The 26,830-nt window shown below is 41.6% G+C and overlaps 1 protein-coding gene across 1 annotated transcript in view; it reads left to right on the forward strand.

Annotated features, from left to right (window-relative positions):
- The window catches only part of LOC311491637 (teneurin-3), a 118,128-nt gene that overhangs the window by 83,222 nt on the left and 8,076 nt on the right, over positions 1-26,830 (forward strand). The window contains exons 14-22 of the mRNA XM_084549612.1: positions 2,060-2,179; positions 3,984-4,245; positions 5,257-5,524; positions 6,449-6,592; positions 15,241-15,490; positions 17,228-17,248; positions 19,622-19,854; positions 21,602-21,756; positions 25,257-26,140. Coding sequence (XP_084405738.1) covers positions 2,060-2,179; positions 3,984-4,245; positions 5,257-5,524; positions 6,449-6,592; positions 15,241-15,490; positions 17,228-17,248; positions 19,622-19,854; positions 21,602-21,756; positions 25,257-26,140 — 2,337 coding nt within the window. The remainder of the gene's footprint in view (positions 1-2,059; positions 2,180-3,983; positions 4,246-5,256; positions 5,525-6,448; positions 6,593-15,240; positions 15,491-17,227; positions 17,249-19,621; positions 19,855-21,601; positions 21,757-25,256; positions 26,141-26,830) is intronic.

Raw genomic sequence — 26,830 nt, forward strand, 5'->3', positions numbered from 1 at the left:
GGTGCGTGTGTGTGGGGGGGGTTCGGTTTGTGCAGCGTTCGTCTGCCTCTCAAAAGATTAATAGAGACACAGGGAAGAAAGAGTGAACCTTTGCTGGGGCTCTTAAGTGGCCTTGTTCTTTGAGCCAGTAAATAAACGATGGGAGATGGTTGTGCCAGACACGGAGCGGGAGGGAAGTGAGAGAGAGGCTAGAGCTGTTGATCATCCCTGTCTCATATACGTAATGACCCGCAGATAAAGTGGCAAAATGGGATGTTTTTTTGCCCACCAGTGACAAATGCAGAGGAGACGCTTTAAAAAATTCTGCTCTGTGGTTGAGAAGTGAGGGGGTGATTAAATGTTGATGGAGAAATATTGCGTTGTCTCTCCCTCGTACCTTCAAACAAAGGACGGACTTAAAAAAAAAAAAGAAATTACTTCGCACTTATGAATATAAGAATGAGAATCGGTGTTAGACAAGTTCTACCTGAAGGCCCTGCAGTCATGTTGAATAATGGCAGAGGATATCTGAGGCTTTAATCATGTATGAATCCCGTCTCTGCGATTTATGGAGCAAAAATACCTAAGAAAATATAGTTTTTTAGGTGAAAGCAGGGGGTTGGATGCTGGAGGTGGAGAGGCTTTTGACCAGAAGCAAATCCATTTACCAGCGGGGAAAATCTGAGTGGAGAAAGTGAATGAGTAATGCCTTCCCATGCTAGACTAACTACCACAGAGGTGCCCTGAAGTGAAGCATTTAACCCCCTCTATCTGCTTCAGTGGCATTACTGTTTGGCCAGCAGTAGGAGGTGGGTTATATAAGGCAACCACCAGGTGTGAATGTTTGTAAAAAAAATACAGTTGAAAGGATCAGAAAATCTCACTTTTTCAAACGGGAACATATTTTTCTTCAAGACAGCAAAAACGTTCTGAGTTTGGTTCTAGACAGTGAAATATTTTGTATTTTTTGGTATTCAGATTGTGTTTTCCTTTCACATCTACTTCTTGGTTTCACCTTTCTAAACTGCCGTGGCGATTCTTTTCTGTTGTAGCACTGCTTTTCTTTTTTCCAAGCCCCTTTCATTTTTTTTTTTTCCGGTGTGACAGTTTGCCTCCAGCATTGCATTTTGTTGTTCTGAGTTCCTATAAAGTGCCTCTTGACACGTCAGCCGCTGAGCTTTGCAACTTCTCACATCAAGAGGATATCTGTAACCGAGCTGAAGAGCTCGTTCGAACACAATTCTTGTTGATATATTATCTTTCATCACAAGTATCACCACAGACATTTATCACGCTACTGAGCGCATGCCGTTGGTATGACACTGACAAAAAGCTTTTTTTTTTGGAAGAAAAAGCACTTACTGCAATAATCCTACTTGGATCACGCCCTCTTCAAATACAATTTAAAGGATTTTTTATTTTTTTTTATTCAGCAAGGCCAGAGTGATAACAATACTGTGAATATTTCACTCCTGAATCTCATTTGATTGCTTCACTGTTGGGTGTACTGTACACTTCATTTACCAAGCTGACTTTACTCAGCAGACTCGTAATTTAACTGTAAATCTTGTTGACTAGATAATGCGCTGCATGTTTAGACTCTTAGCTTTTATGCGCACAATCATATGTGACGGCCTCATGTATAGTGCTTAGGGCCTGAATTGCCCTAAGCACTATACATAACATTGCATGTTGCATCTTGTCATGATAACACTTGAAATAAAAAAAAGTGCTTAAGTGTGAGAAAAAAATGCATCATTTTTTGTGTCCTTGTGGAATATAAATGTTGTAATATAAGTGCAAGATACTGCAAAATATCAACGGAGGCCCTCATCCTCCTGAATTATGGGTTCTTAAAAGCAGTAAACAGACGCTGACAGGGGCTCTGTAAGGTGGAATTTTCATGAGTAACAACCACTGACATGTTTGTGTTCCTAACGGTCAGTAAATCATACCTCTCTGCTCATGCCGCTGGCAAAGGGATGACAGTCGTTAACAGTGCTGATGCCGTGGCCGCTTGTTGATGCCGGCTGGCACTGTTTGTTTACTTGGCTCTTTCTGTGTTTGTTTGCCCACACAGCTTGGCGTCAGTCATCCGGGGTCAGGTCCTAACGGGAGACGGGACACCGCTGATTGGAGTCAACGTGTCTTTTCTGCACTATCCAGAGTATGGCTACACCGTCACGCGGCAGGATGGCATGTAAGGGAGTCCTCGTGCACACATGCGCCAGTAGGTGCAGCGTGCATGAACCCATCTGCATTTATCTGCGCTGATTTACACGTCCAAATAAACACAGGCAGCTCAGTCCATTGGGTCAACCTTTGCCCTTGCAACAATTTATTTGTGGCATATGCTGCTGTTCCCCAGACTAGTATGGAAAAATGGAGAAAAAGCTATCCAGCAATGACAGTACTGTCCTGGCAGTTATCCAACAGGCGCTCAAAACAAATCGAAACAGCAGCACATTGTGCCCTAGAACAATTCCTCATGCAAATGTCACAGTGGTGGAGGCCATTTTGAACCAGGCTGTTTAAAATGCATTGAATCAGCAAGGGTAGAATCAATCTGCCCGCGGTGTAGTAAAACATGGGATTACTGTCTGACCTTCTCCTGCTATTACCACAGACGGGTCTTTAATAATGGCAGTGCAAACACATACAAGACAAACGTATGTCACATATTTTACAGGAAGGGTTCACCTCAGGTAGGAGCTTTATTTCTCGGGTGGTCGTCGTCGTCGGAGATTAAGGGACCAGGCCTCCGTTCAAATCCAACAGACAGGCGCCATGTTTATATGTTGCCAATGTAGAATAAAAAGCTTATTGAGTGGCAGAGAATTGTACAGCTGTTGTTATGAATCACAATCCTTGGGTCCCCAGATAGCTGAGGATTAGCTGATTTCTTCAGATATTCCGCCCTGTAACTCTTCTGACAAGGAGCGTGATAAATGGTCGGGGATAATCACACTTGGTTAGCCAACAGATCCGCTCAGTGTGTTAAGAAGTGGGGGGGGCAGCATCAAAGCCTGGCCTCTTGCAGCTGTGAGCTCCCCACTGCCCAAAGTAGAGAGAGCTTGAGAGGGAAGCTGTTTTAGGTCAGCTGCACAGCCTGGCTGTTGGCGTGTGTGTGTGTGTGTGTGTGTGTGTGTCATTCTGGATGTGGGTACGTGCATGAGAGATGTGCATAACCATTCAGATCTGTGAGTGTGTGTGTGTCTTTGTGCATGTGAATGCATGCAATGTCACCACACAGATGCTTTACCCCCTGGGTAGTGGAGCTAGCCGAATATATAGAGCAGCACATCAAAGGCTCGCCCTTCATTTCCAAACCAGTAACTTTTCCCTGAGTAATGTCGTACTAATTAAAACCAGTTCACCAGAGAAAACTCCCAAGACTCAACACTGAAAACCAAATTCAACCATAAAGTGTCTTCTGACACCACGCCTGATTGAACAAAAGTCATAAATTAGATTCAGTGAATGATAATAACATATAGAATCTGAAAGGAGGGAGCACACTTGATAAGGAAAGTTTTCTCTACCATTGAAGAGGGATTATCAAGCCAGTCTAGAAATAAATATTTATTAGCCTGCTTTGCACTTGAAGGGAAATTCCTAAAATAATATCAGTCTAGGTTTTGCCCATCATGCTTATCGTACTAAATTCACACCAGGGTTATGATAAATATGAGATATGGGAATGTGGCAATGTTACTAATAAGAGCTCAATTCAACGGATGGTAATATATCAGGGAAAATATCATCTTGTCACCAATGTTTTGGTTCTAGTCACATATGCTTTTACCTACAAATACAGGTACATACAGGTTTTATGATACGGTGGAACAGCTGACTAATATTCAGTCATTATCAAACCAAAACAATGAAAATAAGCCCTAAGTTAGCAGAGAAGGTTCTGAGGACATCTGTTGTTGTTTAACAAATTCACAGTGTGTGCTAAATGATGTATGTCCACGTTTCCATTTTTCTTACCATGTGTTAAGGTTTGACCTCTTGGCCAACGGCGGTGCTTCCCTAACACTGAGTTACGAACGCTCCCCATTCCCCACGTTGCACCGCACCGTGTGGCTGCCCTGGAACGTTTTCCACGTGATGGACACGGTGGTGATGAAGCGGGAAGAGAACGACATCCCCAGCTGTTACCTGACCGGCCTGATCAGGCCCAACCCACTCATCCTGGCCACTCCCCTCTCCACTCTTTACAAGACGTCCCCGGAGGACAGTCCAATCCTCCCCGAGACGCAGGTGAGACAGCTCTGGCAGAGGTGACTTTGGGAGCGTCACATTACGAGGCTTTTATGGTCAATTATAAATTTCATCTTATATCTGACTGTTTGGAATGACTTTAATGGTTTGACCCAGGTTCCATCCTAACATTACAGGCAGCAGTGTTGGAAATACACAAACATAGAGTAACGATAATGCTGTTATCTTCCTTTTACCATGGGTTTTCTTGCTCATTTTAAACAGAGTCAGATTTGCCTTTCACTTCGCCTTTGGGCTTTGATTGAATTGAGGCATCTCCCCAAATACTAAGCCATAAATTGTCTCAGAGCAACACTGATAAATTCTGAGGGCACGATGCATGGAGGTTACAATCCTCAGGATTTGGTTTGTATCCATTTGGCCCAAATCAGAATTGAAAATCCCTAAACGCAAAATGTGACTCTGCAGCATTTGCTGTTTAAACTATTCAGAGCAAAATATTTCCGTGCAGTATTTGAGAGAGGAAGTCCAAATTGCTTGGACGTGTTTCTGCATGAATATAGTGGCAGTGGCAGAGGTGTGAATCTGATCAAGTATCGAGATTTGTCAGTTATTAAAACTGTGGTGTTCAGGTATTTTTTTCTCACAGACTCTAATAATGAAGAATTCATTTACTGCCTGTGGAGGTAACTCAATTTGCATATGGAAAATTGTAGTCTGTGCTGTGGCATAATTAAGAACAGTTTATTTTTTATATATTTTTGCAGCTCAACACCAGTTCATAATGTTTGACTGTACTGCACAGTACACAGATTCACCTGTATGTCTAGGAGAAAAAAAAGTTTTTTTTACAGGGCAGTTAAGATTTGTTGCACCCTGTGTGATAACATACAACATGCCATATTTCAAAGTTATATTGTAATACATTCCATTACTTTAAGTAGAGTCATTCTCAAGTCATTAAATGCACACTGCTGTTGCTTTTGTTAACTGTGTCTGTACCGCACACTGTGATTTTGGCATCAGTCTGACAGCTAATTAAAATCACAGGTTCTTCATGAGCAAGTGGCCATACCCGGCAGTGACCTCAACCTGGTCTACCTGAGCTCCAGGGCAGCTGGCTACAAGCCTATTCTGAAGGTGCTCCTGACCCAGGACCGTCTCCCCTTTGGCCTGATGAAGGTCCACCTGATGGTGGCCGTCATGGGCCGTCAGTTCCAGAAGTCTTTCCCAGCCTTCCCCGACCTTTCCTACACCTTCATCTGGGATAAAACAGACGCCTACAATCAGAAGGTCTTCGGCCTGGCAGAGGCTGTGGGTGAGTTCCCGCTGTGAATCTGCCGACTGAAGATGTTGTGTAAGCACAGGTTCACTGGCAGATGCTCGCTCTACCTTCAGGCGGTGAACTTTGGATGAACTTTTGAAGATTGATTTTACTTTTTTAAATTGAGGATTATTTAGCGGGGGACTGATTTTGTTACTGTGCGCAATAAAGACGTAGCAGGTGGTGTGAAATCCTGAAATCCCACACTGCTGCATTTTTGAAGGCCATTGCTCTTCTGCTGACTTCTTTGTTTTGCATGTATGATATTTCAGCAGCTGTGCACTGACTTAAAATATTGCATATGAGGCAGTGGCCTGGAGAAAAAATCAGCAAGGAGTCAATAGTCCCAGCATTATATTTTGACCTGATCATACATACAATAGAATATTTGAATTTTTAAATGATAATTTAAGTGTCTTCTTAAGCATTGAGCAGCATTTTCTGTACAACAGATTTTATTAAGAAAGACAGATATTAAAATACTCCCTCTTGCTCATGTTACAGAAAAAACACCCTGACTATCAACGGCTCATTCGTGGTTTATTGCTGTAAACGATGTCACGTTTATGATATTTACTATAATGTGCTCCATCTGAACCTTTATCATAAATAGTTCACATCACTTTACACGCTATTGCTGTTTTATTTGCGTTTACACAAGATAAAACAGGCAAATAGAGGAGACCACATAAAATCCAAACGTGCTCGGGGAGACAAGGAAACCCCCACGGGTCTTCTAAAATCACCACAGCTGGAGTAAATTACATAGTCAAAGAGGCAGTAGAACAAGCAAATACAAAAGACGCCCACAACGTGTAGTGAATGTGGTATATGCTGCAAGCCTCATTGCTGCTATAAGTGACAAGTTAGGAGGTTGCAACCTTGCTCACCATAGGCATCTGCTGTCGTTACTTTCAGTGTCAGTGGGATACGAATACGAATCCTGCCTTGATGTGGTACTCTGGGAGAAGAGGACTGCGGTGTTACAAGGCTATGAACTGGATGCTGCCAACATGGGAGGCTGGATGTTAGACAAACACCACATATTGGACATTCAGAATGGTAAGAATTGCATATATATACAGAACAGGTTTGTGATTGTGGTGCAGAAATAGGTGGCCTCTTTGGGTTACAGTTAGGCAGTTTTCAACCTGAATCACTGCAATAAATACTTGAATCAAAATGAAATATAGTTCGTCATCCCATCTGCAGATAATAGAGGTGAGTTTTGAAGGGCCGATCATTCACAGTAATGACTGAATAAATCAGTGGGTAAGTCACCAGGGTGCAGGGCTCCCTATGATTTCACACCACTCGGCTATTTTAGGAAAAGGACGGCATTTTGCTGCTCACGCAGGCTTACGCTTTTGATGAACAGGCATCATGTTTAATTCTTGCATTAATTCAATAAACTTAATTAATTTCTTGCTCTGTCATCAATCAGATTCCCGTTAATCGGCAAGTACAATAAATGGACAGAGTTTGTCTTTGTCACACCCGTACAGACACATGAGACGGTGAAACGGACATAATGAAACTATCAAATATACATACAGCAAATACACCGCTGGGTTACAGTTACACAAGGTCACACTAAATAATCTGAAGGATTCAGTCAGTACGCTGTTAAACGCTTTCAGTATATTGGAGGTGGTAATAGGACTGTAATTATAAGAAGTATGCCTCAGGGCCTTGGGGTTGTGAGCATTGTCAGTTCTCCACACTGTTGTTTTGACATTAAACCCACTTCGGCTCTCAGACGTTGTTCCAGTTGTCCAACATAATTTGTGTCCCTTTCATCTCAAAAATACTCTAGGTCGGTCCTTAGTTTCATATCTACTTGCTTTCATAATGTTTTTTTGTGAGAATAGTTTATTTATGATTTCAGTTTTGGGAGATGGATTCAGTCATCCTGACAATCAGAGGAGAAATCCATAAATTTGTCCATAGGGATCTTAAAGCTCACTGCTGGGTTGATTAATACCAAACATGTGTGATATTTAAAATCAAGTGAGCTCTATACCCAGCGATTCTATGAGGATAAGTACCAGCTGATGAAGTTATACTGCAACTTCTGTTGATGGATATTAAAATTTCACTCCCAATTTTGCCAAACCAAGGTGTCTCCCCAACCATTTTCTCATCTTCACTCGTTCACCCTTCTGCTTAACCTTTATTTTTTTTCCCGACTGCCAAGTGTTATAAAGTTACAGCAAGCTGTTGCACCACACTCTCCGTGTGGGTTTGTGCATTCAGTGCTCCCCGATCTGGCACAGTACACCTAAATATCCCGTAGTGTGCGTTGTACCATTATTTCAAATCTTGTGGTGTGTGCAATTTTGAGATCAGACAGAAGAATATCTGTGAAGCGTCAACAAATTCTTTAATAAGTACATTTGCATATATTAGCTTAAACATTTTACATAGTTTGGCTAATGCAAATCCAATCCAAGATATGTTTAGGAAAAATGGATGCACACATTCAAGAAAGATTTTTGGAAAGCATATCTGTGATGCTGAGGAAAAGACTATTTTGACCAAAGTTAATTAGTCTACCTGAAAATTGAAGTTTAGTGTTCGTTGGTCGAATCACTCCAACCAAACGTTTAGTAGAATAATTTAAGGACAGGGTTTGTAATAAATAGGCCAGTATTTGCTTCAGTATCTATGTGACGAAAAAAAATCTGTTAATCTTTACATTTCTGCATAAGCATATTTAAGACTAAACCTGTCTCAGGTATATTTAAGTTTAAATGCAGTATAGCTTGTTTCTATGCAGACTTAACCGCTGTGAAAAAGTATGTCGGTACTTTTTTTTTTCCTATTGTAAGCCATTATCAGATGGATAAAAACATTTTGGAAGAAAATGTGCTGGAGGAAAGCAGATAAACCCAGTTCCACCAAACAAACTTTTAAATGGAACTTTTTATTTAAAAGCAGAGACTGAGCCAGAAAGTGTAAAGTCACACTTCTTGCGCTGCATTGTATAACGTTAACATGACCATTATGTGCTCATCAGGTGGGTGGGTGGCGGTATCAGTATAAACAATCCCTAGAAAAACATCATCTCGCAGTTAGTATGCCTTCCGCTCTATGGAGTTGTATTGTACACCTACACTCACTCAGAGGTCGCGCTGTTCACCTAACAGGGAGCACAATCAGCTTTTCTGAGTCACTCCTGTTTGCAGTGTTTTGTTTGAGCTGAAATAAAGCCAACTCCTCAAAAAGCAGAAAAAATAGACACAGCGTTAGCTTCTTTTTTTTTTTTTTTTTCATTATCAGGCAGCAGGTTAGTCTTCAGTAGTCACCCACACTTTAATGTGCGTTGCTTCAAGTTGAATGCTTGTGTCAATAATGGCAATGTCACCGATGCATTCAGAGTATGTGCAACAGATGAATGAATTGTTTTATTTATCGCCGTCCAAGCGTCACGGCTGATCCTCAAACTTCTACAAAACACCACCAGTAGCTCTACTGAGGTAGCTGCAAATAAAATTTAGTGGTTTTTATATGTGTTCATGGTTCTGATACTGAATTTGAATCGCTTCTTGTATTTTCTAAATCTCTATTAGCATTATAAAAATGCAGCATGAGCTGACCAAATGAAATTCTCAAGGTCTCTATGTGGTACCTCCGCTGCTTTGATGTGTAACTTTTACAAGGATGTTCACATGAGTCTTGGAATGTCCTTACAAAGGCTCTGGCATAAAAGGATTAATCTTTTTAACTCAAACTTTAAATAAACCACTGAGATTATTTTTGTTACCAGATATTCTGGCTACCAGAGGGAGGTCTGCTTCTAAAGAGCTGTGCAGCTACAACTCTGTTCTGCCTACTTTCCGAATATACTTTTATAGCATCTTACATGCACACCTACATTTGGCAGGGGCAACACTATTCATCCCACAGTGCTCAGTGGGTTTGCACAATAATATCATCTATGTTTTCTTCGTGTATAACGGTCTTCTTGCATCTCCGAGATTGCGCAAGCCGCCTTTTGTCTGATACGCTTGTGGAAAACATGTCAGAGAGGCTTTGTTCAAACCTTGATGTTACTTTGTCCTGCTTCTTTGTTAAACATTAAAAGAACAGACATAGGAGCCCATTGCCGAACCCAATCTGTCAAGCCATCCAGAACCTGAAGTTTGTGAAGTGTGCAAAAGAACACTGAAATAGGCCTCTAGCCTGACTGCTGCTGGTGCATTGCGTTTTATCCCACCTGTCTCAAAGTATAGCACAACCATCTCCAAAGCCTTCACTCTGGCAGCAACACAGTTGGAGTTGTAGTCGCTGTGAGGTGCATTTGTGATCAACAGATAGGTGGAGGGTGTGTGATATGCTAATGTGCGCCGCATCCTTTAGATTGAGCTGAACTGTGTATCTGGATTTATCGGGAAATCAGGTGTTGCCATGGATGAGAAATCATCATGTGCAGGCTTGTTCTAGTACGTGGAAACAGTGATGACAGAAATAAAACAAGAACCAGATGGTGTCAAGTTTTTTTTTTTCTTATTCCGTTAATGCTGCAGCCTCCCCAAGGCTTTTTCACACTTTTCACTTGTTCTATTACGACGCCGCCCCAAAAATACATCGCAAAGTCTGTCTAAAATTAAATGATTCCAAAATAGTTACGCAAACTAGTGTTGTTCTGTCTCATTTACTTCTGTTTGACAGAAGCTGAATCAATTTGCCAAAAGGGTTTCATGTTGTAATCCTTTGCTTCTGCTCAAAGACGGCGCTCTGAATCACGGTGAAATATTTCTGTTAGCAACTTTGGCAGGCTAGTTTATCCAGAGTTCACATCAAAGTATAAAAACCCTATCTGTAATCAGATCTATTTTTGCCCTCACACATTCATTTTTATTACAGAGGTTGTGAGGAGACACCTGGTTTTATTCCCTTTCATTTTCTCAATCCAAACTGAATTATTCAGTCTTGCATTCAGCCATTTTTTGACATTTGAGATTTATGGCCCACGTGGGTTTTTGGGCAAGGAAGGCAGTCGATATCCTCGGTCGGCATGAAGATGAATCCAAATATCACTGTTTGCCTTCATTGCTGCTCCAGTATTGATTCTTTAATGCTGTAAACCCTGACTAATGTCCTCACCCAACATGTTAGCAAGCAGTGGTCCTCTGCAGATACACCGTGGTATAGCTGCAAATATTTGCTATCGCTCTTTGTTGTGACTCCTGCTTTATTTTTGCACCACTTCGAACATCTGAGGACTTTTTCTCTCTTCGTTTCTGGCAAAAGCCTTCTACTTCTCTCGGCCTTCCCCCCAGAGCCTGTCAAACTAGATAAGGCAAATTGCTGGTGTCTGAGCTTTAGTCATGTCCTCCTGCCCCTCCTTTCTTTGTTACAAGTGGATATGCTGTGGCTTGTCTCTATCTAGTGTAACATACTCTGATTCTTACTGGAGACAGCCAGAGTTTTAGCAATTCAGTATCTCTGAGTGTACTTACTGTACAGCTCACAGACACGCTGCATTTGAAGCACTGTGAGGCTTCCTGCCCACTTTTAGCCTCAATCAGGATCAGTGGGAGCCTGCCTGGGTGGTATCTCGCAGAATGACACAGTGCAAAGGAGAACAAAGAAGGACAGGGTGCAATTAAGACACATTCCCACTCCTCCCCGTCCAATCTCTACGCTCTCTATGTGTCACCAAGGTGACATTGCTCTGGGCACTCCAGTTTTTTTTTTATCAGGTACGGAGGCTTGGCCTTGCATTTGTACCATTAATCATCTCGGAAGCTGTGATGTTAGTATTAAAGTGTTTTTTTCTTTCTTTCTTTTCCCACTACACGACTCAAATTGGCCTTTTATCAAACTAATTATTATCTTCTGTAATAATTCTAAGGAATCAATTCAGTTTGGGACAGTTCCATCTCCATAATCAGATGTCTGTCTATGAATATTCAGAACCTGTACGGAAGAGACAAGATTTTGGTACTGGAAGTTTTCTGGTTCCCTTTTGTGGTCCAAGCAGTATTGACCAGTTACGCTGCGTGGGCTTGCATGCCACATGGAAACCAAAAGAGGTAGAATGTCCTGTCATTCCCTGTCGACAAGATGTCATGTTTGTCAAGCAAATACCCCGAAGAAAACCTTTGCAGTGGTTCTAGACTGTCTGGTTGCAGACCTCGTCTCTCAGCTCAAACTCGATTCTTGTACTGAAGTTGCATTTTGGAACAGGTAGGTTTGGTCTCAGATATCGGTTATGCGTTATTCGGATATGTGCTTTCCACACAGGAAGTCTTCAAACATTTGCTGTGGCCCACAGAGACTAAGTCGTCAGTCGATAGCCGATTGTCACTGTGAGCGCTGTGAGGAATTATCTTTTCTATATAAAGGCATTCGGCAGAGTTTGTGAAGATGATTTTCTGCTCCTTGCTCATATATTCCTGTAATGACTCCTCTTGTAGTTTTCTATTTTCCACTATATTTTCTGTGATAGAATATGTACTTTGTGCTTTCTGCACTTTTCATTCACTGTAATTTATTTTCTACGCGCATTTTTATTTTGTATTGTTTTCAACATCTTTGTGCCATTATTCGAGAAATTGTACGTTGCTCTTAGAGTTCAATGTGTCTGAGTGTTTAGTAATGTGGTAAATGCTGCACGGCATGCAGTTATCTTGCGTTACAGCTATGTGTTTGTTGGATGGAACGGTATTGGAATGAACTTGGAGCAAGAGAGACAACAGATTTTCATAGTTTCTAAAAAAGATTTTTCACACCATGCCAAGAAAAACAGCGCCTTCTCTCTTCCACCAACTTTTATACAAATTTGAAACACGCCTCCACACATTCATTTACTAATCAATGAGCAGACACATCCCTAACGGCTGATCCATTCTGCTGCCGCACTTTGACTTGAAATCTCCTCTGCAAAATCTGTCGAGGGAGCACAAGTTTGTTTCAGCCTGCGCAGGAGCAGAAAAACAAAACTGCTAAATCGTATTTCGGCATTTCTCACATAATAACAGCACCAGGAACTTATTTTTACGAAAGGCTTGTTTACAGGTTTGTCATTTTCTTCCAAACCCAGAGCGGAGTGGAATAAAAGCATAAAATATTTATGAATACACGTTTATGGACTCCAAGGCCATTTTAGTCCAGACGCTGTAGGAGTCCCATGCTTTGCCCTGGGGCTCTGGATAGTCAGAAGCCAAATTCCCATCAGCACAGCTCTCCAGCTGAGACATCACAAGCTTGATCCTTGCAACAATCATCAGCAGTAATGTGTCATGACCAAGTGTCCTTGAGGGAAGAAAGCCGAACCTTAATCTGCTCACTCACGCTAAGCTGACGGCCGATGTTGTGTATGGGAGGAAATCAAAGTGAAAAAGTATAGTGTCAATACTAAGTGTGGACTGATGGCGGGGGGTAGTAGATGATTGAGAAGTGTATTTAATCCATTACATTACGCTGTCTAATAGCCTATGGTAAGGCTTGTGTGTACAGTAAACTGTGATGGGAGTGTAAATAGAGAGGAACACGGTGGCTTGCCAAAATGACCTCAGCCTTTGATTTATTTATTTTTCTGTACGCTGAACGTCTGCCAAACTGCTTGACTGCTGTAGGGCTGCAACTGATCCATGCACCACACACTGCATGGCATGCTGGACATTAGGAACGTCTTTGTCCTCCCTGAGAAAGTTAAGAAGATATTGCATAAACAGACATTAAAATTCCAGTCAGATTACACAGCTTAGTTGTTATTTGTAGCTATGTTTCTCTGGTGAAGAGTCAACCTTTCAGCTCACTGAGCGTTTTCATCACGCTGTGTGTTTCATTCAGTGAGCAGACGCATGGATCACAGTTCAATTAAAGTCCCAAGGTCGCGCGTTTGATGGCGTCACACATAAAGCATTCCCCCGGACCTATTTGTCTTTGTTAGGGGCTCATGTATAATGCTCTCGGATACAAAAGACGGATTGGTCAGATCGTCCTGTCAGGAGTCTCGCCCGACCGTGCTTTCATTGGAATTTGCCCTTCAATCAATTAAATCAATGAAAGGAACTAATCAGAGAAGGGACAAGCAGCAAGACTGCACGCTTGATTTCACATACATCGAGAGTTACGATGGCTTTCGGTGTGGGAGAAGGACATTATGTGGCCATTCAGTGGTGTCATAGATCCACTAATTAGGACAGAGGCAGTGTGAATTCACACAAGTTGCTGGATGTGAATAATTAAGTGCTTCCAGCATGCACTTCTTCCCTTTGATGTGTTTTTTTTTCCCTCTTTGAAGAGAGTCCCTCTATATCGGCACCTCCCTGAAAATCTAGTTATATCTGCTTCTTGTTAAAATATTAATCTGTAGTTACTCACTAAATTTGGTGGGTCTTCAGAGAAATGTATGCACTGTTGGAAGAGGGAGGTTACAAGGCACTTTATTTATGTTTACTACCTCTTTGTGACTTGGGGAGAACAGGCTCCCTGTCAAGTTAAAAAGAAAATTATTTTACATAAAATGCACTCAGGATTTGTGGAGGGCTTCCAGGAAACACATCTATAGCAGTGAGTTGGCTGATGGTCAGCTGTTTGTCCCTGAGCTGCATCTGCTCCCTGCACTATTTAAATCAGGGCCGTAAACCATCATTTCTCACGTCGTGTGAAAAACATATTAGAGATGAGTCCTCAAAAGGCCTTTCACGCCTCTGAAATATAACTGACTGGCTGGTGGTCGCAGGAGCCACAGTACTTGGGATTACGGTTGAGAGCATCATTTTAGAAAATATGTTCAATTACTCTCTGCCAAGAAAATGCTGATGTATCATTCTGAAATGCACTCTGATATGTCTGTGTGTGGAGCCTGGAGCTGGAGTCATCAGGTGGTTAGACTGGCAAAATGACTGCAAGCTGGAGAAATAAACATGGTGACAGCACATAACTCTTTACACTAAGCGAATCACCTCTTAGTTCTGGTTCTGTACTTACAACAAAGACACGCGAGTGAGATTAATTATTTCTATTTGAACTGCTTTGTGTTTCCATTTTATCTTGGTCTGTCTAAAAGCTGGCCACTTGCCAGTGTCTGACACCGGTGAGCGCCTGTGGCCCTTAGTTATAGCGGCGCGTCCTGCACCACTGGCACTAGTCGGACTCCTGTCTGCAGCTTTTCAACTGATTGAGCATGGTGAATCAGTGGGGGAGCGCGTCGGTCAGAGAGACGATTCTGATTGGCCGCTCAGCTCAGCGAGCCAGCGTACCACAAGAGGAACGGACGTGAAAACAGTAAAGAAGTACAAAGGGCGCAGAGACGGCTTTTTTTCGTTTTCCTTTTTTGTCTTATCTGAACATTCAAATACAGAAATGTTTTCACAACAACATGATCATTTTGACCAGACCAACTGATCAGCATCATGCCAGAGAGTTTGTAGCTCTTCCTGGCTGGTTTCTCCTTTTGAATGACAAATACAGACTGCTGCCACCTGCTAGTACCATGAGTTATTTCCTCTTATGCAGATGCATAAGATATGTGCCAGCTGGACTCTTTTTTGGTCCAAACACAGGTGACGTGAGGCACCATTCATTGCCAGTAGCTCCTTGATGTAGGTTTGGTGTGTCCATACTCTTCCCTTACATGCGTCTCAGAACACTTCCTGTTAATTAAAGCATAAATAATAAGCTATCTGCCATCAGTAACAAAATCCTGCTCTCACACTTTCAAATGAGCTCTTCTTTCTTTTCTTTTTTTTCAGGTATTCTTTATAAAGGAAGCGGGGAGAACCAGTTCATCTCCCTCCAACCGCCCGTGATTTCCACTGTCATGGGGAACGGACGGCGCAGGAGCATCTCGTGCCCCAGCTGTAACGGGCAGGCCCAAGGCAACAAGCTGTTGGCGCCGGTGGCTCTGGCATGGGGCATCGACGGAAGCTTGTATGTCGGAGATTTCAACTACATCCGGCGCATCTACCCATCTGGCAACGTCACAAGTATCATGGAGCTCAGGTAAGATCGAGGCCTTGTTGTTGCACCTGGTTTGTTCATTTTAAAGAAATATGGCTTTTATTGTGCGGCTCGTTGTTACCTCTGACCCTTCAACACATGATATTGATTTCAAGTATTAACATTTTAACTCCTGTGAAAGATTTACATATGAGCTCAAAATGAAAGGACAAGAGGTGATCATTTCAGTATTTAGTGTAAGTTAATCTGTAATTAGGCAGATCAGATATGTATTGCACAGATTTTTACAAAAAAAATACAAAATAAGTGGCTACATACTGAAACTGACTCCAAAAATGTAACATGAGAGTGGAGGGAGAGGAAAACTAAAATGGTATGGTTGGGCAGACTTTCAGTTGCACACATCTTCCCTTTACCAATAGAAATATGAAATCTTTTCCCTATCCATCTCCATAATTAGGAAAGACATCCTGTCTTCAGCGTGTAATTGGGATGATTTACGCCCTCATGCCAAGTTGGCTTCTCGCAGCAATGACTCTGATTCGGCCAGTTGGCTTATTTCAAAGTGGCAGATGCTGATTAAATGTACATTGGGCCATCATCTTGCATGAGGCACATACATGACGAACATATGAAAACTGCCTTTAAACAACGTAGGTCACCACACTGTTGGCAGGTGGTTGTACATCAGATTTTTGTTAATAAGTTAATACCGTATTAGGATCGCATGTGCATGTTCAGAAGAAATCTAAAACGGGTGAAAAAATGATCCACCCGAGAACCCTGCTAATGTAGCCGCACTGGGATCGAAGTGTGTATGGACTGGAAGCAGGGTGCTGCTGAGAAGGAGCATGCATCATAAGCAACTCTTTTCTAGATAAATAGTAGTTTTAAAAAACTGGTTTCTGACTTCTTATGAGTATTTTACTCGGTTTACAAGGAGAGGAGCAGAAGAACTACAATAAGGACTTGCTTTAGCTTTGTGAAATTTAATCTGACTGGATTTTATTTCATTTTTCTTCACAGTAGTTGCAGTACAGATATAGACCAGTAAAAAAAGTTTACTTATACTAAGTCTATTTGTATTGTTTATGGAAATAGAAACTGTTCAATTATTTTATTTTATATTTAATGTTCTTTCAATCATCCAAAGACCCAAGTGGTTCCAGGTGTTGGTATATATCAATGTTTGTTAGTGGGAGTCACTGAACATTTATCAGCTGCTGTTAGAATAACGTCTGTATTTAGATTCTGGCTTCAGCGGTCAGTGTAGCAAGTGGCGCAGAATCGATATTTCAATAAGAGCGGTCAGACTGAGAAAAGCAGTGGTAATGTAGGACGGGGCTCTGTCAACACAGGAGAACATGTTTTCCTCTCTGTGGGCTGGAACTCGGCGCCACGGTCCCACCTCTCCACTTTCTGCCGATCGGACTGTCATTGCCTGCCACCTTCTCTCGTGGCTGTGTTGATTCTTCAAGGGGATTACTTTGACTTTCTGAGTTTTCAGCTGTTCGATTTTTTTTTCGTCACCAGGCTCCGCGAGGAAAGTGAGGCTTTTTTAGATTAATTTTTAGCACCAGCTTTGCTGACTCCTCCTGGTTTCATTGAGGAATAACATAAAAAGGTAGCAACATAAAAAAATGGGGTAGAGCCTATAAATCATTTCTGTGACAAAAAAATAACAACCTTGAAAATGAAAAGCACCCCTTCAACATGTATCAATTTCATTATCTTGACTCTTTTTTCCTCTTTTCCTGCTCCCTCTGTACCCTGTCATAGAAATAAAGACTTTAGACACAGGTAGGTGCATTATTGTAGTGCATGTTTCATTGTATTCTCTCTGTACAATATCCTCTTTATAAATATGAATAACTCTCCCTTTTACAGTCTTATTTAGCGCCAGTGATTGCCTTGTGTAATTATAACAGACCAATTATGGCTTGATTACATTTAAGCGCATCGTCTGTTAGAACTGTGTGATTATTGACAAAGTGTAAAACTCATTGGGATCCTTTACAAATGTAAAACGTGTACAAATGCAAAATTAAATGTTAAAACAAAAAGAAAATATATACGATTAACGCCTACGTGTAATGCAGGCTAATACCAGAGTGCTGCAATAAACGGTATCATTGTGAAGCTTGTAATTACATTTCCAGCGATGGTGTTTGGCAGATGTTCTCATCCAGAGGGGCTTACGCGTCTGCTTTGTATTCATGATTAGGAGAGCGGGTGCCGCATCAACTCAAGATGCACATTGGTGGCAATTAGCTTGTCCCAGGGATTAACCTGACCCCAAAAGCCAGAGGTGGTCCATAGAGTAAAGTGCAGTAACTTTATTAAGCTGGCTGTCAAGGTACAATAATTGTGTTTCATCTGGAATTCAGATTTGCTTTAAATGTCATATGAGACAGAATGAAAAGAATACCTGCCATGACATTTACAGATAGAAACATGAAATTCAGTTAATAAAAAGTCTCAGTAAAATAAAAGGCCAGCAATGAGGAGTTGAGCTTAAAATGAGCCACGTAGTCAGTGTAGTCAGTGTGAGTTTGAAATTTGGATCAGCTGGAGAATTCTGATAGTCTGCAGAACAATGCCAGCTTGCAGGACGTTGTGAATGTCTATTAAGGGGTCGACTAGCACCTGCGCTCACCCCTGGGACAGGTATGGTCAAAACTTTTTAGAAGATGCACAGTCACTGGCTGATCCAGTACCTAGGTGGAAGTTGTTTAAACGTCCTTGTATTTAAATGATTGATAATGTTTTGAGACTATTTCCTGATCGTGTATCAAAGCCACAAAGTCAAGCCTCGTACATCTGTCCTTACGTCAGAAGCTTCATCACATTTATTGTAGCATACAGGTGTTTCGTTTACTGCAGGATGACTGTAAAAGAAAGGGTCATTTAATGTTATTTTCAACATCAACTCTTAATAGATGTCAAGTTTTATGACTCCATCTTTATCATTTTACGAAGATCTTTCATAGCCACTTTTATTTTTCCATCACATTATCCACTTCCAAAGCCAACCAGTATTGAGTGAGGCCCCATTAAGCTGGAGCACAACCAGAGAAGCCATGTTTACGACTGCACAGTAAAGCACGCTGTTTTTTTTTTATGATAACTGCCTCTGATTTGAGCTCTGTAATGATACTTAAGCACCTGCTATGCATTAACTCCGCCTTAATTCAATAAATCTCAAATAAAACGTTTGTTGAAATGCCACCGTCACACAAAATTATCATTTAATTGGCCTTTTTAAAGTATAAAATATCAGTCAATCATGTGTGGTGAAATCTTTTGATTCCTAATCTTTGCCATATTTGCTTTGTGATCCATAAGAGCTACATCCATTATGTGACGGTTCAAAGGAAGCAAATAAGCAGAACCAGATGCCATTAGTTGTTGCACTTTGTTAACATTTTGTAGTCATTTCTGCCATTTCCAAAGGCTTCTCCCCACGGGGGAGTGATAACAAATGAAATGATCTGGCACACAAATTGTCATTTCTGCTTTGTATACTGGAACCCCACCGCAGTGGTATATCCGGTTAAATTTTGTTTGACTTCCATCTCTTCAAGCTTCTCTGTTTTCCACTTTTTCATCCTCAAAGGCTCTGCCCTTTTCCCCCGCCATGGAAATTCTTCACACCGTTTCTCGCGGCATTAAAAACAGACATTATTTTCCCTATGTTCATTATCCATGCACATGAGAATGTTGCTACTAATTTTAAGCTGAAGATAAGGTTTGTCTGTTAAGCAGCAACGCGACGGGGAAAAACAAGTTACACTTAATTAGCAATTTGTGGTGTGTGTTTTTGAAAAAAACATCGAGCATATAACGTAACTGAATGTTGGTATTAACGTTACGCAATTTAACAATCACATTAGTCTGAAGCAAGTTTGCTAACTTCATTCCCCTAAAGCAATGTATGCTAGCATGTAAGAATCTACTCTCTTGATATTTTTAACACTTTTTTAGAAGGAACATCAGGCTACGGTAATTAGATCTCAGTTGGGGTTTGCAGGTAGTTTAGGGTATTTTAAGAGACTGATGCATAAGATCACATTTTAAAGGTAAATTAGCACCGTTTGATTAAAAGAAAGAGCTTTTGAAGAAAAACACAGCCGATAATCACAGTGTGTAACTGAGTTATTGTCTTGGGTGCAGTAACAACCCAGCACACCGGTATTACCTGGCAACTGATCCGGTAACTGGCCAGCTGTACGTGTCGGACACAAACTCCCGGAGGATCTACCGACCAAAGACACTCACCGGGACCAAGGATCTGCAGTCAAACGCAGAGGTGTTAGCTGGAACCGGCGAACACTGCCTGCCCTTTGATGAGAACCACTGTGGCGATGGAGGCAAAGCTCCAGAGGCCCCCCTCACCGGACCCAAAGGTATCATTTAAAACTAATGAAGATGTTGTACTCTAATGGAAGGGCGGAACACGATGATGGGTTTCTCATTTAGGAGCGGCGGCTGCCAGTTTAAAATTCATGTGTGCTTTGGGCTCTGTGCCCAATACTGATTTTAATGAATGAAATTTGGTTGTGGTTTATGTGTTGAATTAAAAGTACGCTGGACTGTCTACTAAGAAAAACACTTCGTAAATTCTGTGCACTGCTGCTCCCGATGGAAAAGTTTCAAGAAGTATAAAAGATTTTACATATCTGGATATTTCTGTAAACATAAAAAGTATTATCATGCAATACTTTTCACAAAGAGCTCTCTTGAACGTAAAGTCTCCAGGCCTTTCAAGCTTGAAGTAAAGGCTATCAAGGCACGAGCCAATCCTCGCTATGCTCAACCTTTTGTCCACATTCAAATAGCACACGGCCATTTGTGTCATCTGTGGAACAATTGCCCACTTTTCCATAAATTCTCATGGAAGAAAAGGCTAGGATGAATTGTTTTGCGCTAGTTGTTGCCTGCTCTGAATGCCAACTGCAATAGCTAAGCTTCAGTTGGGTGATAAAGGCTTGAGTGAAGGCAATCTGAGGGAGCGACTCTAATGATGGAGTGGGTGGAAGCCGAGACCGGAGAAGAAACAGCAGATGGGTCCTTCTTTTTTTTTTTTCTTCTCCTCTCAGACGTTTGCTGAACTCTGCTCAAATGTGACACTTTTCATCTGTCTGAGAATCTCAGACTGTCAAATAGCCAGGTCCCAAGGACTCACCGTGGGCTCCCTCAGCTCGTCAATGTTTCAGCAGAAAGCAATCTTGTGCGGACCGAGCCACAGGTCAAACCAAACCACTCACCTTCCGCAGAAGCTTTTAAAGACTTCATTGAAAGAAAGAAATAATACTCAGAGGGTAAAACTGAAGTTGTAGCATATTCGGAACATTTTAATCCTCCCCAAAAAACTAAAGAACAATCATCCACTTTTCTTACAAGTTCCTGAGATCAGCAGCTCTCAGAAATTGGAACCCAGACCCACAGCATGTTAAACACAATGTGGAGAATGAAAAACGGTCTCGGTGCATGTGAGGTGTGGCTGAATTCCCATAGGTGCCGGTCTCTATTAAGCAGCACGGTGACACACAGAGTGATGTGGAGGCTGGCGTGGCCTGTTAATGTATTTTCCCAGTTTGGGACAAATGGTTATTGCAGCTCCACACTGGCTTGGCTGCAACTTACAAGTCTGAGCTGACACTCAATCATTGGGACAATTTAGTCCACACTTGTCACCAAGGCAACTGCCTGTCGTTCACCTCTTTCATCTAAAACTGTCCAAAGCTGTCATTTTCATTCCCTTGCTTATTTATTTTGGCAAATGGTGCGCAGATTGTTGATGACTGCAGACTTCAAAAATCTCCTCAAAGCAGCACTCATTGACACCCCCACCTCCAGAGGTCCTTTTTAGACAGGAGGGTTACAAGACAGGGCAAGTGCATATATATACCGTATAAATACAGCCTTTCCCACTTCTGCCTGCGAAATTATTTAATACCAGAAAAGCAGCCTTTGAATTATTGATGGCTGTGCTTTTTGCAGTGACCTGAATAATGGGAAGGCAAGCTTGACACATGTATCCATCGTGTTCTGTCCACTGAGTCATGCAAGCAGAGATGCAGCCTATCTTGCATGTTTTCCTGTTATCACAGGTCTCTCTTTTTTCCCCCCACTCTCACCTTATTTCAACAGGCATTGCCGTGGACAAGAACGGGCTGATTTATTTCGTCGACGGCACCACAATCAGAAAGGTGGACCAGAACGGCATCATCTCCACTTTCCTCGGCTCCAATGACTTGACATCGGCTCGCCCTCTGACCTGCGACAACAGCATGGACATCAATCAGGTGACTTGACGCAGCGGGGCCGGGCAGATGTTAACATAAGCCAGCGGGCTCTCGCAGAGGGTGTTACAGTGCCACCTTGTGCCCCCACCCCTCTAACCCTCTTGCAGTTTGGTCACTCATCATTGACATGCAACGTTGTATAACTCCCCAGTGATATGCACACCTACACACGCATATGTGTAGTATAACAGAAGATTTTCCAGTCATTTTTTTTAAAGATTTTACCTCACCTTCAATAATTTTAGTAAGAGTCCACAAAAAAAGCTTCTTTGCATGCTGCTCGCTCTGCCCGGAACCTTCTGCAATTAAATTTCAAATTGCAAAAACTGGGCTCTTTCCGGGAATTTAAATCATTTCTGCTGAAACTGTACGCACTCTTCTGACTGCTAATAATTTGTAGTATGTTAATATCTGGATGTTTTTCTTTAATTCAATAGCATTAAATTGGCCCTTCTCATTTATGCTGATGGTTTTGGATTGCCCCCTTTGCTTGTGTGTAGTTTGTCACGGAGTGATCTTTAAAATGATGAGTTTTTATTCATGGTTTTTTAATCCAATTTTTGTTTCATTCTGATCTTCTGAGCCGTGTTGTGTTATCTGCTTGATGCTGTTAGTCTGAAACATTGTTGTTGCTGCCTATCTCAGCCCGGACACACTTAAAAGAAGATTTTTGATTTATCTGGATGCAGATTTACTGGTCAAATAAATGTCAAATAAAGAATATCCATTTAAGAGATCTTATCCGAATAAGCAGGGACATTATTGGAATAAACCCCGAATTCCTAGATCTCTAACAATATAAAGCGCTCGGCAAAGAAACAGTGATGCAGAAAATAAATGCTTTCTTTTTTTTTTTTTCTTGTTCTCAACCCAACAAGAGCAGAGCATTTTCTCTGAAAGTACAGGAAGAAAAATGTGTGCAAGGTGGAAGATGTGATTTTGCAGGAAGTGGAGACATGAAGTGTTTACTGAAGAGATGAGTTTTCAGGTCACGGCAGATGATATGGAGGGAAGAATAATTACTCAGTTTGGGGGGCTTGTTTTGATGTGGCTGGAGCTGAATTAGTGTTTAGTGTTCCACTAGAAATTCGCCGGATGGAGGACACTTACACCGTACATGATAATGAAGCAGCACCCAGTAGCGGGTTTGCTGCACATAAAACCTTTTCTTTGACAGTATGTGACAATGGCTGGTTTTCGCCAACAAAATTTACTATCTACCTGCAAATGAAGCGACATAAAAGCAGCACCCTGTCCTAATGCGCTAGGTTGAAGAATTACAATACCCTTCTTGCACAGCAGAAGTGCAGATTCTTGTGCTTAACCAGTATTGCGGTCCTTTAGACTTTTAAGATCTGACTTAAGATGAATAATGAAGGAAAATACATACCAAAAAAAGTATTTTTTTCATCATATGAAAATGGATGAGTTCACACAACCCTCTACATTCTGTTTCTGCAGAAAGTGAATTCTAAAGTGGCTCTAGCTGTTGAGAATGAAATTGCCGCAAGATCAGGTTCTCCCACCTCTCTCATTTTTTTTTATGTTGTTTTTAACAAACCAATTTACATTTTAATTAGATTTTTAATGTATTAATGCAGATCAGCTTACAAAAAAGAAACAGCACATGGCTACAAACAAAACACTGCAAATGTAGATAGGAAGGACCACAACAGTCAGAACCAAATGACCCTGACAGCAGATATCACAAATTGTGTCCTATTAAGGGGTTAGAAAATAATAGAAATGCATCAACAGACATAAGAGCTGTGGAACAAAATTAAAGCGTGTTTTTTGGCAACAAAAGAACGTGTAAACAGAAGAGAAAGCAGTCAGTGTTTGTGTATGTGTGTGGGTGGCAAACATGAAGGGGGTGAACATAAGAGAACATGAAGACAAAGGATTAAGCTTGTCACTTTTTGCTAATTAACCAAGTCATTTGGTGCGAGCCAATAAAGGCATGGTTTTGGCGAGACTGTGTGATCCTCAGGCATCCAAGCTCGGGGAAATGGCTCAGTGCAGTTTAACTAGTGGCAGCCTTAAAGGCAGCACGTTTTATTATTAATCACCCTGTGGAAAAGCACAATTCAGGAGTGTTTTGACAGTTTTAATGACACGGTTATGTATTTGCAGGCCACAGCAGTCATTTGTGCTGGTACAAATAAGCTTTTTTATTCACTGACATATTTCTGACAAGCTGACTTGGCCAGCGTTACAGCTTTGGCTAACATGTGCCTATTATGTACAAGATGTGGTTAATCCTGCTATCGCTTTCAGAATGTTTATTTCTTTTGATTAAAAAATGAAAAGACTTATTTGCTATATTTAACTGACTACCCAATGCTACGTTTCGGCCGCAGGTTGTAGCACCCGGTTGTACAGCACAAATAGAGCAGAAAGAAGTGAAGTGCATGCTAAATGTTCTTTTAGAAGCCACTATATATATATATATATATATATATATATATATATATATATGGTACTACTTTAAGTTTGAAAATCTCAGTAGCACTACATTAAAACTTCTTTATTCTGGTCAGTGACTTACAGTATCTATCTTCCTAGTCCTTTAAATTCATAAAAGATGTGAGGGATTGCAGGCATCAGCACAACAAGAAGATATGAGCTAATCTTATATCCCTTAGGTTCTGACATATATATTCATTCTTCCTTTTCTCCCGGCCCTTTAAAGCTATCTAATATAGTCCATGTTTGAAAACTAATGAAACAAGAGACAGTCCTGCAACTAAAATGCAACATTCTTGATTCCTGCAGCCGGTATATCCCATTTATCTTAGAATATCCACCAAAAAGCCAATAATCATATTTCAGCTGTTTAGAAAGAGCGAACACAACATCTTTGGGAAAAATACATGGTCTTGTTGAAGCTAGTGAAAGCGAGGCAAGCTTCAAGGGAGGCAAGGCTGCGTCTTTGTGTGCCGAATATGAAGGGCGGCTACATGACTAAAATGCAGATGCATGTATGACTTCTCGAGCTGCATACTCTTACAGCGTTGTGATTTTTTTCTCTGCTTACTGATCTTAGACAACCGTGTAAATCCGGAATCTGTTTTACTGCAATGTGCACGTGCATGTGGCCCAGTAATTCATTTTCAGTTTACTCCATCAGACTTGCTTGTCAGATGGTGGAACAGCTTAAGCGATGCCCTTCCCCCCACACATTTCCAAAGTCGGATTAGGCAACGCTGTGTCTGACCGTTTTCGTAACTTTTTGAAGCCAATAACCGTCATTCACATATAGCTGTGTGGAGGTGAGAAAGAAGCCAGGATTTGTACTTTTCTCTAGCTCCTTTTTTTCCCCCCTCATTCTTGATGCAACACTTTCTAAGAGAGTGTAACACTATAAATGTGTACCAGAACGGGCTGTGTGAAAATTTGCATCGGTATACTAATTTTTAAGCAATGTTCCGTCTACCTCCTTTCAGTGATGTCTGGCCTGCCATTTAGTTGCACTAATATAATGATGTCTTGTTTTTTAGGTGATCTTGGAGTGGCCCACAGACCTAGCCATCAGCCCCATGGACAACTCGCTCTACGTTCTGGACAACAATATAGTGCTGCGCATTACAGAGAACGGTCAAGTGAGCATTGCAGCTGGCCGACCTATCCACTGCCCATTAGCTGGACTGGAGCGTGGAACGGCTGGTGGTCAAAGGGCGCAGTTAACCCCTCTTGAATCCGCTGTTTCTATTGCCATATCCTACCATGGTGCCATCTACATAGCAGAGACAGATGAGAGAAAGATGAGCAGGATCCGGAAGGTTTCTGTGGATGGCGAGATAACACATTTGGCCGGGTCTCCCTCCGACTGCGACTGCAAGAATGATGCCAATTGCGACTGTTACCAGACAGGGGACGGCTATGCCAAAGATGCAAGGCTCAATGCTCCATCTTCTTTAGTGGCAGCTCCAGATGGAACGCTCTACGTGGCAGACCTCGGCAACATCCGCATCCGGGCCATCTCCAGAAACGGGCCAACTTTGACTTCGAGTGCCAGCACATATGAGGTGGCTTCCCCCGATGCCCAGGAGCTGTATATGTTTGACAGCAACGGTACCCACCAACACACCGCGAGCCTGCTCACTGGCGACTTGAAATATACATTCAGCTACAGCACCGAGAACGACATCACAGCTGTCACTGATAGCAGCGGCAACACTCTGAGAATCCGTAGAGATCCTAATCGCATGCCGGTGCGTATCGTCGCACCTGACAACCAGGTGATCTGGCTGACAATGGGCACCAATGGTGGGCTGAAGACTCTCACAGCACAGGGTCAGGAGCTAGTGCTTCTCACTTACCACGGTAATAATGGCCTCCTGGCGACAAAGACATCAGAGATTGGCTGGACAACTTTCTACGAGTAAGTATAATAGAGATTGGCAGGATCATTGTGTGGAAATGTTTATAGCAGTTGCCTAAGTCCTATTGATTTACATTGCAATTCATTTAGGCCTTCTGAAACTGGAAACCACCCATAGCACAAATTAAAACACACCTTCTCCTTTCTGCATACTAATACAAATTATGTGAACAAATGTGCTTTGCATTCTGGTAAATGCATTATGTTTAGTAAGAAGGAAAGCTTTCCCTTTAAACGTTTTTTTAAACAGATTTTAGTTGGTGCTCATCAGCAACTACAGCACCAATATTTTTAATTCTAAACTAAAAAACCTCAGATGATGAGACACAGGCACAGAAATGTTTGCGCGCATGTGTGTAATCCTGTGCATGTTCTTTTTTTTCTAGTCACATATTTCAGTAAGTTTACTCTATAATTGGTAACCGTACTTACCTGCAAACTGCTCTAGGGTGCACACTTAATTGAAACCTAATTATAAAATTTGCCTCAGATCTTTAAAGTAGCCCAGTTTGACTTTAATAACTCAATGTCCTTAAAGTATGTTACGTTTCTCTTATTTTTACTTGATTAAACCACGTGTGTTGTGTTTAATAAGGGAGTCCGTGGTTACAATGGCATGCATACACTTAAAAAAGTTGAACAGAATCACCTACAGTATTTCTTGATAATAAGCTGTGTGGGCTTTCTTAT

The sequence above is a fragment of the Chelon labrosus genome (assembly GCF_963514085.1).
Source record: "Chelon labrosus genome assembly, chromosome: 8".
In the NCBI taxonomy this organism is placed as follows: Eukaryota; Metazoa; Chordata; class Actinopteri; order Mugiliformes; family Mugilidae; genus Chelon; species Chelon labrosus.